The 14,240-nt window shown below is 44.0% G+C and overlaps 1 protein-coding gene across 3 annotated transcripts in view; it reads left to right on the top strand.

Annotated features, from left to right (window-relative positions):
• Positions 1-14,240, top strand: part of Rftn1 (raftlin, lipid raft linker 1) — a 200,699-nt gene that overhangs the window by 76,522 nt on the left and 109,937 nt on the right. For all 3 annotated transcript variants that reach the window (XM_031348247.1, XM_031348248.1, XM_031348249.1), the window contains exon 3: positions 10,278-10,464. In XM_031348247.1, coding sequence (XP_031204107.1) covers positions 10,278-10,464 — 187 coding nt within the window. The remainder of the gene's footprint in view (positions 1-10,277; positions 10,465-14,240) is intronic.

The following is a 14,240-nucleotide window of genomic DNA, read 5'->3' as shown; positions in this document are numbered from 1 at the left end:
CCTCAGTACCCGTAGACACCTGCCAGACAGCTCCTCAGTACCCATAGACACCTGCCAGACAGCTCCTCCGTTGAGATTCCCTTTACTCAGATAAGCTAGGATGGTGACAAATTGACAAAAACTTACCAAAATAACACACAGACAGGCTTTGTTTATAGGTAGACGTTGTTGTAATCCCACAGGGAATACATTTTATTCTGTCCTAACCTCTTTAAACCAGTAATGTACCCAACGAGCTTTCAGTTCCACTGTTTACATTGTGTGTATTTATGTTCAGAATTTAAAAGTTTCCTAAAGAGTGTATTGAGACACAGTGGGCAGTTCATTTACCATGCTGAGCTCTTGGTACTACATTTCTTAGGGTTCTGAGAACACTCTTTGGGGTCCTGGCCCCCGGGTACCTCACTTCTTGGGACAGTCCCTGTTTCTATATTCTGTATTGTGATGGGAAGATCTCCAGATGCTTGTGTGCAGCCTTGGCCTCTGCCTTGGTATTTCCATGCATTTTTATATTTTCCCTCTGTCTTTGTGGTGATACCAGCCTGATTTTCCCATGGTCCTCTGTGAATGATTCTGACTCCCAACAGCTTCTCCATTCTGACCCAGCATTTGTCTCTGCTGCTGTCACATGTCCAAGAGGGGATGTGCCGTCCTTTCCCTTTGTGGGAGCTGAGGAGCAAGGGCGGCCATGATGAAGAGACTTCCTGAGGTGGATGGTGGTGATGGCCACACAGCAGTGTGAAGGTCCTTAGTGCTACTTCAAAATGCTTACAATAGTAGTCTCTGTTACTGTATATTTTACTGCAAGTTAGAAAGCTTCCAAGCATCCCTCAAGTTGACTTGCTGGTAGTGTTCCAAGACCAGTTATGGACAATTTCCATCTTAACCTCGTGGTTGGTCTACTCCAGGTTGTGTGTGGACCTCAGAGTTCATATCCGTAGGAGCTGCATATGTATGACAAGACCTTACTGTAATGTAATGATAGCTGGTAATGAGCCTGTTCAGTACTCTGGGATGGCCTGCTTGTGGATGAACCAGCCTGGTGCGGCTCCTGATGTGGTGGAATTTACTGGGTAGGAAGTCAACAAATAATTTGTATAATTCAGTGCTGTAAGTGCATGCTTGAAGAATCTGGACAAGCACCCCAGTGGGAAGCATACAAATTCGTGCACAAGCAACCAAAAATAACTAAATAAAATTAATATTTTATCTAATCATAGTATACCTACAATATTATCGTTTGTTAGCAATATAATTTATTTTTACTTAAAAGTTTTGTCTTCTAATTTCATAATAAGTATTTGGAATCACATATCTTTAAAAAATTTTTTATTCCTTTTTATTACATTTTAACTAGTGGATTTAGTTGTTTGGGCATGGGTATGTGTATGGGCATGTCATGGTCCATGCGTGGAGCTCAGAGGACACCTTGTGGGAGTTTGTTCTCTCCTTCAACCCCGTAAGTCCCAGGATGGCACTCAGGTCATCAGCAGGCGCCTTTATCCATGGAGACATTTCACGGCCCTAGAACATTTTGCTTTCTCTCTTCTCTCCTCTCCCTCTCCCATACTGTCTCTGCCCTGCCCCATCTTTCTAGTGGTGATTGAGCCCAGAGCCCCGCATGTGTTAGGCAGGCAGTCTGGAGCTGAGGTGTATCTTTATGTCTTTATACTTTACTATGTGGGATTAATAGCCACTGTTTTGAATTGTATTGGTGCAGAATGAAAGATGAGAAGAAGGAAGGGTGACTATGAGGATCTCGTAATAACTAGCTGATATATCTTTCAAGTTTCCCATCAAGAACCGTTGTGTGCATGCATGGCGCGTGTGTGTGTGTGTGGGGGGGGGTGTGGGTGTGGGTGTGGGTGTGTCTGTGTGTTTGTATATACCTGTGTGTTGTTTCATCTTTGTCACTTTGAGATGAAGCCTTGAAATTAATTTAAAAAGCAATCCATTGTCCTTGCTAGACCCAGCCGCTCAGCCTTGATTTGATTACCATCTGCCGTCTTGCATATCATCTTTCTGCTGCTACATCAGTAGAGTTTGGGTTGGTTTGTATAGAGCATGTATCTCTGTGAGCCGTGAATTTCTTGGTTCTTATTAGATATTACAGTCAGAGCTATGGATCCAAAGTCCTAGACTTTCTGTGTGCCATCTGAAGCATGCAGAACTTCTGGGTCTCCAGCCTGTCTAGCTGTCGGGCCTGGTGGTATGAGGATTTGTGAATGGAAGGCTATTTGAGTGGTTCAGACCGGGGCTGGTGTACCATGCCTTACCAACCCTTCTCTCTCCATCCCAATTCTCTACCCCATTCCCTCCTTCCCTCTCTTCACTTTTAGAAGCTTGGATTTTAAATGGAAAGATGATGGAAATCTGAATTTAAAGAACCTTCTAATGAAAGTCTTACTTGTTCCAGAAATTTCAAAATGACACCTATTGCAGCTAAGGGTTGCAAATAGTGTTTAAAAATCGAATTCTTATTCCTTCTGTGTACATTGAAAAGCTTCACATTGAGAAATGATTGATTTAGTGTTTCCCCAAATTGGGTCTACTACAAAGCTCAGACAGATTGATGTTATAGAAATAGCAGTCTTAAAGGAACTTATAGATTAAAGAAAGCTTTAGGTGAACAGTGTGATTATCAGCTTTACCTGTGAGGGAAATTACTGGGGGAGGTGGCTTCTCCCTCACACCAGGCTCTTTGGTATTGACAGATCCATTAGCGAGTGTAATTAGAAAAGCAAAGTCAGACTTGGAATAATTAGGTTAAAGTCACAAATGATGGCTGGACAGAATAATAGGTGTCGTTACTGCTGCTGCATGATGGAGCAGAGGGAAGGGAGCAGGGCTCTGTGCCGAGATTTAATTTCTGTGTTGGAGAGCTTAGTGGCTTGTTCTGAACAGCCAGGGCATTGCTTATGTTCCTCTGAAGATGCCTGAAGAGCTTCATTTCCAGGGGGGGAAATGGGCTGCAGAATGGTTTACTAAACAAAAACATAGTCATAACAAAAGCAGAATCAACTGTGTCCCAGGAGGGTTGAGAAATATGTGGTTTTGTGGGTTAGGGTTCCACATGTTTTCATTCCTTTTCTTTCTCTTAACTCTTGGAATGATGGTACATTTATTTATAAGGAAAGCATTGCTTATTTTAAGAGACCTTCCGGCCATTGAACAGTCCTAAGTACTTTTCATCTGAGACGTGATGTTAGAAAAGACTAACCTTGGCAATCAGTCAGGGAAACACTGAATTTCCAACAGGAGTCGAGTATAACTATGTGGTTCTACGCGCTCTTCTTATGGGTGCAGAAGAGGAGGGACTCAAGGAACAGCTTCCACAGTAATGGCCCCAAAGCCACGGGTATCTGTGATGCTCCGTGAGAGTAGCCAGGTGGGCTTCCGTCCGCATCCCTGCAGCAGTTCCCTGTCCTCCCTGACGAGCATGCTGCGTGTCAACATGAACAGGGACAGAGGCAAGAAAAGAGGAAGGACAGCCGTAGTCTGTACTGTCAAATGCCCCAGCCAGACTCTCAAGCCCACCACATCCTGACTTTGAGTAATAGGGGTTGAAAATTCAAAGGTCAGGATTACGATTTCTGACTTCTCAAATGAACTGGAAATTCTGGGAAATGGATGCAGCTGGAAATTGGAGATTGTTATATTAATAAGCAAACTCCACCAAGACTCAGAAGATAAACATTTTTTTCTCATATAAGTGGAATCTGGAGGGGGTGGGAGGAAGCAGAACATGAGGGGTAGGTAGAAGGATATATTTGGGGAATGGAAGAGGACCAGGGAGCAAGAGGATGAAGGAGGACCAGGGAGAGAGGGGATGAAGGAGGGCAGTGTGGGGGTAAGACCCAGGATAGTGATACTTAGATGTGAACATGTCACAGTGAAACACAATGCTTTGTGTGATAACCAACACATTTACTTTAAAAGTTGTGTGCCATTGGGCCCACATGCCTTTTTGGAGTACCCAGGCCAGAAGGACAAGATACAGTCCTCTGGGTCCAAGTGGGCCTGACCTGTGCCTCTTGGTTACTTATCTATCTGGACCCCAAGGCACTCAGCCTTGAGTTCTGTACCAGCCCATCTATGTAGTGGTGGATCCCTTGAGCAACCCAGCACTTGGGCAGCTGAGACAGAAGGACCACCATGAATTCACTGTTAGCCTGGGCTACATAGTAAGGCTGAGGCCAGCTTGAGCTACATGGTGCAAGATTTTTGTAGTACATGTTAAAATCTCAAAGCTGAGGCTCTGCTCCTGCACACATGTGAGAAACCAGCAGGAATCAGCCTGTGCCATGCTGTAGAGTACCTAGAACAGAGAGCACATGCCAGTGTTCAGCCTAGATCAGGCCTAAGGTTTGATCACTGTAGGTGTGACTACAGAGTGAGACAGGCAGGGACGAGGGAGGGAGGATGGTCGCCTCCTCAGGGTGCTACCCTCCTTGGGCAGGTGCCATTTGCTCCGGCTGGAAATTTCCTCTCAGCCGTGGTTGAGAGAGAGCCTTACCAGTCGCTTGTCCTCAGCGTGTGAATGACAGTGTACCAGGAAGTCCCACCTCACAGTGCAGTGGCTTCGGTGATCCCATTCCAGAGTAGGAGTCCTGATCCTCAGACACCCGCTTCTCCTCTGTTCTGCTCTGGTCTATTCCTTATTCCCAGGAAGGAAGTCTCCTAAGTGACCGTGGGGGCTTCAGAGTTCTCCACAGGACCAGGCCATAGGCCAGATGTAACCAGGCAAAGAGCGGTGAGCTAGCCCTGCCGTCTCCGCCCAGCATAGCCTCACTCCTTATTCCTGTGTCTGCTCTGGCTTTGCAAACTCTTCCCATTTATTTTGAAACATTTACATTATGTACTATGCTTTGCTGCTTTTTAGTTAGAAAAGAGATTCCTTAGTCTTAAGTGGAGATAATAAAACCTCTTCATTAGAGTTGGAAATTCCTTTCCCAAATGTTTATCCAAGATCTCGATTTCATAGTAAAGGACCCAAGAGATGGGGAGGGATTTCGGTCATTTATCCAAGGTTACATAATCAGCAATGAAATCAGACAGTTATTACAAAGCAGAATACTAGGGAGATTACTCAAACTGGCTGTGTAGAAACAGATTAACAACTGTAATCCGCATGTCCATCTGAACATCCCATCATGTGATATGTTGATAGATCAACCATCCCTTATTTTTAATACTATTTAATAGTTATATGTTACATTACATAGCTTATTTTCTAACAGGAACATTGCGAGATTGACATAACATAGGGATGACAACCTTACAAGAACTAGGCCTTTTTCAAATTTTATTTTATTAGTTTTTATTGTTACATTTGTAGGGTTTGTATGTGAGTGTATGCCCTTGAGTGCAGGTACCCATGACAACCATAAGAGGGCGACAGATCCCCGAACTTGAGTTAAAAAAGGTTGTGAACCTTCCATGTAGGAACTGAACTCCAGTCCTCTGTTAGAGCAGTATGGGCTCTTAATAAGCCATCTCTTCAGCCACAAGAACTGAGCTTTTGCTTTTGTATCTGTGGGTTAAGGTTCAAATAGAAACATGAAATAAAAATCTTTAATCATACTTATAGTATAAGCCTTTTTATGGCAGTATGTATGTTGAGACTCATTCTTGTTTGTTGTTGTTGTTTTTGTTGTTGATGATGATGTTGTTGTTGTTGTTAATGTTGTTGTTGTTGTTGTTCTTTTAGCCCCAAAGCTAAACTTATTCTGATGGTACATTTACCAAAAAATTGATGTCATAAAATGGTTAACTTTTGACTAACAAATATTAGATTTTAAAAAATTTAAAGGGTGTTGTGTTTTATTCAGGAAGCTTTTAAGTATTAAGCAGTTGATTGTCTAATATTAATAGTGCACTGAATTTGGAATATGAAGGATAAAGGGCTGGGTGGGGATGGAGCATAGTCTAATGGCCCTGATCCATTAGTGTCAACATGGTGTCCTATCTGCCAGCGCCCCACCCATCCTGACCGATTCTTTGGGTTTGTTGATATTACACACACACACACACACACACACACACACACACACACACACGTCATTCCAACTGAATTTCATAGCCACCATTGGATGTCAGACAGACTGGTGCATACATAGAACCTTACTATGTTCCTATGGCTAGGGCTTACTGCTAGCGAAGGACATGAGAATTCTGTCATTGAGGTGAGAGTGGTGGCTTGCACAAGTCGTCCCAGCTACTAGGAAGCCTGGGGCTGGACAATCACTTGGGCCTTAGATAAAGAAGCCAAAGATGTCCAGTATGGTAGAGTATGTTTATAATTCTAGCCCTGCTAAGGGCAGAGGCAGACAGATTCCTGGGGCTCATTTGTCAGCCAGCCTAGGGTCTTGAGCAAGCCCCAGGACAATGAGAGACCTTGCCTCAAAACCAACAAACAGGAACCAGAATAACAGCATAGAAGATGGCCATACGCACATGCACTCACAAGGACGTGTACTCACGCACAGACAGACATAAACACAAAGTCCTAGTAAAGAAGAATTCATTTATTATATAAGTAAGAGTTTGAAATCATTGGTACATTTACAAAAGGCCTGCCCCTCAGAACAGCTGGGCCTGAAGTTTGATTTCACCAAAGCCCTTTATGTATACTTACTTCAAGGAGGAGCTCTGATGGTAGGATTTTCAGGTTTAGTCAAGGTTCTTGCTGTCAGAACAACATTGTTGGAAATACCTTTGTCCATAAGTCCTCTTTTCAGTTGTTAATTTCCTGCAGTATTTCTCATTTTATTTTTTGAAAAATTGAATCCTTTATAAAATGGAGGAAGTGTAGCATATAATTCTATCACCAGGTCTGGCAGGATTATCTGGACTTGTATGGGTTCCACATCTGGACTTGTGTGGGTTCCACTCCCAACCTCATTTGTGGACTTTAAAATAGCTATACAGCACCCACACTTCATTTCAGCATGTCTTGATATGCATTTTCTAAGGTGGAAACCTATTTTCTTATACATCATCACTTCTTGTCTGTACTTCATCTATAGCCAGGTATTTGTTCCATCTTATAAGTGCCTGCTCATGTCCTGGATCATTTATTCCAGTCTGGAGTTTGGGTCTTGTCAAGTAGCTGAGTATGAGGTGAAGCCACTGACTGTTGTGGGCTGCTCAAGTCCCAAGTATGTCATGACAGATTAGGGATCAGGAGAGTAAGCTGAGGGGTCCATTCCTACAGTAGGGGTACGGCAGGGCTGCTGGGACACATACAGTGTCATGCCGTGGAGGTGCCATGCAGAGGGAGGAGGAGCCTGAGAAGGTTATGGTGTCTCGGAGGAGCAATCTAGAAGGTCAAGGACAGGGTCTTACAGCATATCCTTCTCAGGACCCATGAAGCTGCCCCACCCACAGTGAGAGGTGGCCCTCCATTGATAGTAGCTCTGTGCTACTTGCTTCTGGGGTGACTTGGTGACTGCCTTGTCACCACTGTGTGCCTGTGATGCATGTGATCTTTCTGTGTGTCCAAATGGTGGAGATCCTGCACAGAGCATCCATACACTAGGAGATTAAGGCACCTTACCCTCAGAGAGATTCACTCCATCAGCTGTGATGAGCCTGTCTGCTCCATAGCAGGGGCATGATGGAATTGAAGCCAGGGAATCTGTTACTCTAATAGAAACAAAAATATAAAATGACCAGGAATAAACTTGATAAATATATAATATCCATGTGGCAAAATTTTAATATGCTCCAGAGGGACCAAAAATACAACTCAAGTAAATCACAATGGTGCTGGGCTGCTGTGGGTAGCGACTCGCAGCACGGAGATGGTGCTGGGCTGCGGGTAGTGACTCGCAGCACGGAGATGGTGCTGGGCTGCTGTGGGTAGCGACTCTCAGCACGGAGATGGTGCTGGGCTGCTGTGGGTAGCGACTCACAGCACGGAGATGGTGCTGGGCTGCTGTGGGTAGTGACTCGCAGCACTGCTGTGGGTAGTGACTCGCAGCACGGAGATGGTGCTGGGCTGCTGTGGGTAGCGACTCGCAGCACGGAGAAAACATTAAAATTAAATAAAATTAAAGCACGGCTTTAATGCTCTCAGTTAAGTTAGAGTTTGAATATGATTCAGTAAAAACATCAAAACTTTTTAAGGGAATGAAGGAGGGAACTTGGTTAGTTGATTATTAAAAATGATTTTGAAAAAGAAATTAAAGAAGTTTTAGAAATTAAACAGAAAGAAAGTTTTCAGGAAACAGACCCAGAACATACTTATGAAACTTAGGTGATGAAAGAGAGCCTAACAAAAATAAGTTAATTTATTACAGTCACAAACATCTATTCATTAAAGCGAAAAGTCATCTCTCAAATCAATAAGGAAAAATAGATAACCTTCAGGGGCTTGAATTCATAGTGTATGCTTTGCAAGACAAATCTGAAATGTATTTAAGATTTACAGGCAAAAATGTGATATATTATAAAACATTAATAGAAAAATTATATATCCCAACATCTTTTTGCTGTAATAACATATGCAACTCAACTTTTGCAAAGTCAAAAGGAAAGTATTGAATTGATGAGCGAGAAACACTTGCGACCTGTGTCACCAAGAACTAAATTCTCTGTAATAGTTCCTATGGACCAGGTGGAAATTTGGTCAGTAATCCAACAAAAACTGGGCAGAGTTCCCAAGGAAGGTTTGATAAGGCAAACCACGGATTGCTAGGAAGTGTAGATTGCACCACTCGGATCGTCTTCTCTTTCCTGTCCTCTTATTATGAGATTATCCAGAGCACGGGAAGAGCAACTTTTATATAGAGAAGTAAATCTTTACTTCTTTATGAACGGAGAAGTCTGGCGATCTCTGAGCACATCACGGTCCATGCCTCGGCACAGCCACGCCTTTAGCTTGTTTGAGGTATGGTCTCATTGTGTACCCCGTACCTGCCCGGGATTCACAACTCCTCTGCCTCAGCTTCCACAGCATAGGGATAACAGGCATGCACCATGAAACCCAGCTTTAGAAGAAATGTGTTTTCTGGGCTGGTGAGATGGCTCAGCGGATAAGAGCACCAACTACTCTTCCAAAGATCCTGAGTTCAAATCCCAGCAACCACATGGTGGCTCACAACCACCTGTAATGAGATCTGACGCCCTCTTCTGGTATGTCTGAAGACAGCTATAATGTACTTATATAATAATAAATAAATCTTTGGGCTGGAGTGAGCAGGGACTGAGCAAACAGGGTCTACTGGAATGAGTGGGGTTGACCAGAGCAAGCAGAGGTTCTAAAAGTCAATTCCCAACAACCAGATGAAGGTTCACAACTATTTGTACAGCTACATATACATAAAATAAGTAAATAAATCTTAAAAAAAGAAATGTGTTTATATGTGTGTGTGCGTGCACGCGTGTGCACGTGTGTGTGTGTGTGTGTGTGCGTGTATGTGTGTGCGTGCATGTGAAATAATGTAGGAATGATATTCTTATTAAAGCCATGAAGAAACAAAAGCTTTTATAATCACTAATGTAACACATGAGTAGATCTACGAAAATAAAGCAGGAGGTGCTCTGTGCACCTAGGAACCTGAGGCAGGAGGATCACTGAGTGTTGGAGGCTAGCCTGATCTACAGAGTGAGTCCTTGTGTCATTAAACCAGACCAAACCAAGCATGAACACCATGCATGGCCTAACAACATCCTTTTCTTATGGAATGCTTTGAAGCAACATACACAGGTACATACGGTTATTCAGATATTTCTATAAAAGGGGATAGATAGATAGATAGATAGATAGATAGATAGGCAGGCCTCTCATGGACAAATTAGCAATTGTGCCTAACAACATCCTTTTCTTATGGAATGCTTTGAAGCATAGAACAGGTATATATGGTTATTCAGATATTTATATAAAAGGGGATAGATAGGCAGGCCTCTCATGGACGAATTAGCAATTGTCAAAGCATATCTAAAAATCCATCACAGTCATTGCCTCTGGGGAAATGGCCGAGGGCTTGGATGTAGACTTTCCACCGGACACATATTGAGACCTTCTCCACCCAGCTCATAGTGATAAATGGGCTGGAGAGGAGGCTCAGCGGGTAGAGAGCTTTCTACTGGTCTGTTACCGATGCCTTTACATGAGGTGGGGGAAGATAGCTGCTTATAAAGTCTGTGGAAGGCTCGTCTGGAAAGGAGTGACCCAGAATGTTCTCCCCAGGCCCAAGGGAGAGGGACTTAGCTATGGTTTGGAGGATTGTGGTGATGGGTCTCTGAGTAGCTCCTTTTCTCCCTGTTCCTAGAGGAGCTGCCGAGATCCTCCGCCACAAGGTTAGCCTCTCTGCGGGACCTGCCTGATCAGCTCCTGGAGCTCTACCAGCGAGGCTTCTCCCTGGCTGCCCTGCACCCCTTTGTGCAGCCAACACAAAGGCAAGAGAAGATCCTCCTTGAGCACATCTTTAGGGCCATCCTGGTCAAGAGAACCAACAGGTAAGAGACCCAGCACCCATTAGCATCATGTCATGTGGCTACTAAAGCATACAAATGTAGAGTGGGGAGGGAGGGTGGATGGATTCGCACACTGTCCCTAAGGCCCTGCATTGTGACAGGTAAGCCAAAAAGGACAAGAGGTTCTGTGGCATCCTGTGGTGAGAAACAAATGCCACATCTGACAGCAAGTAGAATTCAAGCTCACACTCCCCCCCCCCTTTAATTTATGGGCAAAACTCAGCTAGAACAATGTCTTCTCTGTAGAAGCATGGCTTCCAGAAGCATACAGCAAGTAAAAACATAATAAAACCATTAATCTGAAAATCCATGGCTGTAAACAACATTTTCTTAGAGATTTTCTACAAGCTCAGTGTTTCCCTCCCAAGTTTAGAAATGCTTCACAAATTGGAATCTGCCAGATGTTCTGCCAATTACCTCTGAAGGACAGGCCTTCTCACCCCCACTTCCTATCTCTCACCTCCCATCTCCTATCTCCCACCCCCGCCTCCTGTCTCCCACCCCCACCCTCCACCTTCCACCCCACTCCCAATACTCTCATTGGGCTGGTCTTGATTTTAACTTTTAAGATAAGACAGTTTGAGTGTGTTTTTCAGTCTGGTTTGTCCAACTGAGTGTTACTTTGGCGTCCTGACTTATGCCTGAGTGGGAAAAGAGGTGGGCTTAGTCTTTCAAAAAGAGTAATACTCATTTTAAATGCTTAAAAAATAATGATAAGCCTGGCAGTGGTGGTGCATGCCTTTAATCTCAGCACTTGGGAGGCAGGGGCAGGTGGATTTCTGAGTTCGAAACCAGCCTAGTCTACAGAGTGAGTTCCAGGACAACCAGGGCTACACAGAGAAACTCTGTCTTGAAAAACTAAGAATGATAATGATGATGATGATGATGATGGTGATGATGGTGATGATGATGATAAAAGCAGAAAGTACAATAGATCTAGCTGCTTTTATAGTAATAAACTTTGAAACTGGGTGTGGTGGTGGACACCTGCGATCCCATCACTTAGAAGGAGAAAGCAGAAATATTGGGAGTTAAAGATCTAGCCTCAGCTACACAGTGAGTCCCAGGCTAGTCTGTGTTACATGAGACTCCCGCTTAATGAATATGTAAGTAAATAAACTAAATCTGAGAGTGGAAACTGGATCTACCCTCTGGCAGCTATTTCAGAAAAAAAATGGGCAGCAAGGCTTATGTGTGAAAAGGAAGGATAAACAGGTTGTGATCATCTTGGTAAAAGTCTGCAGTAGACATGACACTGACCTAGTGTGCTCACAAAGGACACCTGTGGGACGTGAGGTGACAAGCCAAGATGGACTGCTTCTTATTACATAGTGGCTTACCAGGCCCTGAGGTGATGCCTGCTGTTGTGACAGTCCTGGGCCACTGGGTTGTTTGTGTGATGGCACTCTGCGGGGTCTGCTTTCTACTCTTATTGGTTTCTTTGTGTCTGTTAGCCATGGATCAATACCTGATATAATCACATGAGGAAATTATTCTGGGGTTCATGGTGGTTTTAATTCACACAGACACAGGGTATGCATATAATGACAAGAGCGTATGTTAATGGAGCATTCGTTGTGTGTCTCATGTGATAACTATAATTTTGTCTGCATCATTGGCTCATGAAATGGAAATCCTGATTTGTTCCTAGTTTTGCAGGGTAGAGACCCAGTTATCATGCAGCATGACCCAAGTTGAAATTGAGAGTTTGTATTAAGCTACCAGCAACTGCCTGGAGAGAAACTCTCCTCACAGAGCAAGCGGCCTTGTGCACTTAACAAGAAGCTTATAAAGGCAAAGATGCAAAGAAACAGAAAACCTACATCCTGGTTGTCAGTTATAGGGGGCAGTAAAGCAAGCAAGCAGGTTAACAGAAGCCAAACCATGCAGTTAGCTGGGGGAGTTCAATCCCAGGTTTCTAGAACTTTCTCAGCAGGCATAGACAAAGGAGGGCTCAGTTTCAAGTTAAATCAAAGCTGAGACAAGCTAGAGGAACCTCTGCCCTGCCATCCAAGGAAATCATCTCCCATGCCTGTGTTCTTGCCTCCGGTGATCTCAGAGGGGGTCCTTTCACTTCCCACTCTACTCCCTTTTTATCCAACAGCCATCGGGGAAAATCATTATTATTTTGAAAGGAAATAAAACAGGCTCACTTTGTGGTGTATGTGTTGTATGAGGCACAGCCCACAGTACCAGTGAAGCTGTTTAGTATGCTGGTCTTTTGTCTTGGTGTTTAGAGGAGACACGCTTCCTGCAGATTTCAGAGATATCCTCTGTGTGTTCTGCCTTGGGAGGTGATAGCAACACAGGAGTTGGATGAAATATGTATATTACAAACACACTGACACATGGGAAGATATATCTCCTCTTCTGCCTGCACCCAGAGCAGTACCCTCAAACTAGCTTGTCTGCAGATCTTGTAGGGGTGTGTTAAAGAACATTAGCGTCAGCAGGTCTGCCGTCTGGCCTGGGATGCTACATCTCCAGTGTGGTCCCAAGTGGTGCTCACACCATGCTGAGCTCACACTTTGACTACCAAAGTGTGGAGAAGACCTGACTCATTCTTAGCTATTACTCACACGGTTAGGGATTTCTGCTCTTGGTTCTGAGACAGCTTTAGGTACAGAGAAAAGTAAAGAAGGGCCCAAGGCTCCTGGCAGGAGGGCCTATGTTCCAGTTTGTATGTGGTCCCTGGAAGTGGTAGAGAGTCAGGGATCATCAGTGGAATTTTCTGAGCCTGCCATTGTATAATTGGCACAGTGAGAAGTTTATAACATACAGTTTACAGGGCAAGTTCAATCGACTGAGCAAGTGAGCTGGGTGAGAATGCTACTGTGCAGTCCCTTACATGCCAGCCAGGAGAGCCAGGGTTTAGACAGAGGAGAAGAAAATAAGGTTTTAAAGGTCAAGGCACTGGTGTGTGGGAGTGTTTTCCGTGGAAGAGGATGACAGGCTCTTTGGCTGGAGTCACTCTCTGACCCAGGATGCACAGTGTACCGTATCACTATCACTAGCTCTGATATACTCCATCTCCCGGTACAGAGACATAGCTGCTCCATTAGCTTTGTGTTGAGTCCTTGGAACTGTTTTTTTTTTTTTTTTTATGAGAAAGCTGAAAACCTGGTACTGTACCAAAGGACACATGACCAGTGGATCTCCAGTTTCATCCTGGATGCTGTTGGGCAGGGTGAGGCTAACAGGAGCAGGGAGGCTGATGGCTAAAGCATGATCGTTGTAAGAAATGTTCTCAAAGGTGCTCTCCTCTCCTGGCCAATGCAGTAACGGTCTGTTTCTGCATCAGGAACCTGCCACCACCACCACACAGCTGCAAGCAAACAAAATGCCCCCAGAGCTGTATCAGCAGGTGGTTGAAGAAATAAAAACAGAAGAAAGCTTACGTGATTAATTTTTAATATGAACAGATAAAGCAACACTTTTAGCAAAGACTGCCAATGTCTGACAGCCATAAATAGTGTTAAGTGAAATTACTCAGCTCTGGAAAAGGGGATGAGTACCTAGTTAATATTTCCCAGGTAGGCACACAGAAGGAGAATTAGGCAAACAATCTATCTGCTTTAGTGGTTGTACAAATAACGTGTACTGGCTAGAACCACCACAGAAGAATTGAAAACTTGGCAGCTGAACACAAAGTTTTGGGCAACTAAGAGGACTTTGTGATATGCAATGATATAAAGAGAAAAAACAACCTAACTCAAGCTTATATCCACCCACCCACCCATCCATCCACCCACCCACCC

This window comes from Mastomys coucha, unplaced genomic scaffold (genome assembly GCF_008632895.1).
Source record: "Mastomys coucha isolate ucsf_1 unplaced genomic scaffold, UCSF_Mcou_1 pScaffold3, whole genome shotgun sequence".
Classification (NCBI taxonomy): domain Eukaryota; kingdom Metazoa; phylum Chordata; class Mammalia; order Rodentia; family Muridae; genus Mastomys; species Mastomys coucha.
This window is presented reverse-complemented; position numbering and strand designations above follow the sequence as displayed.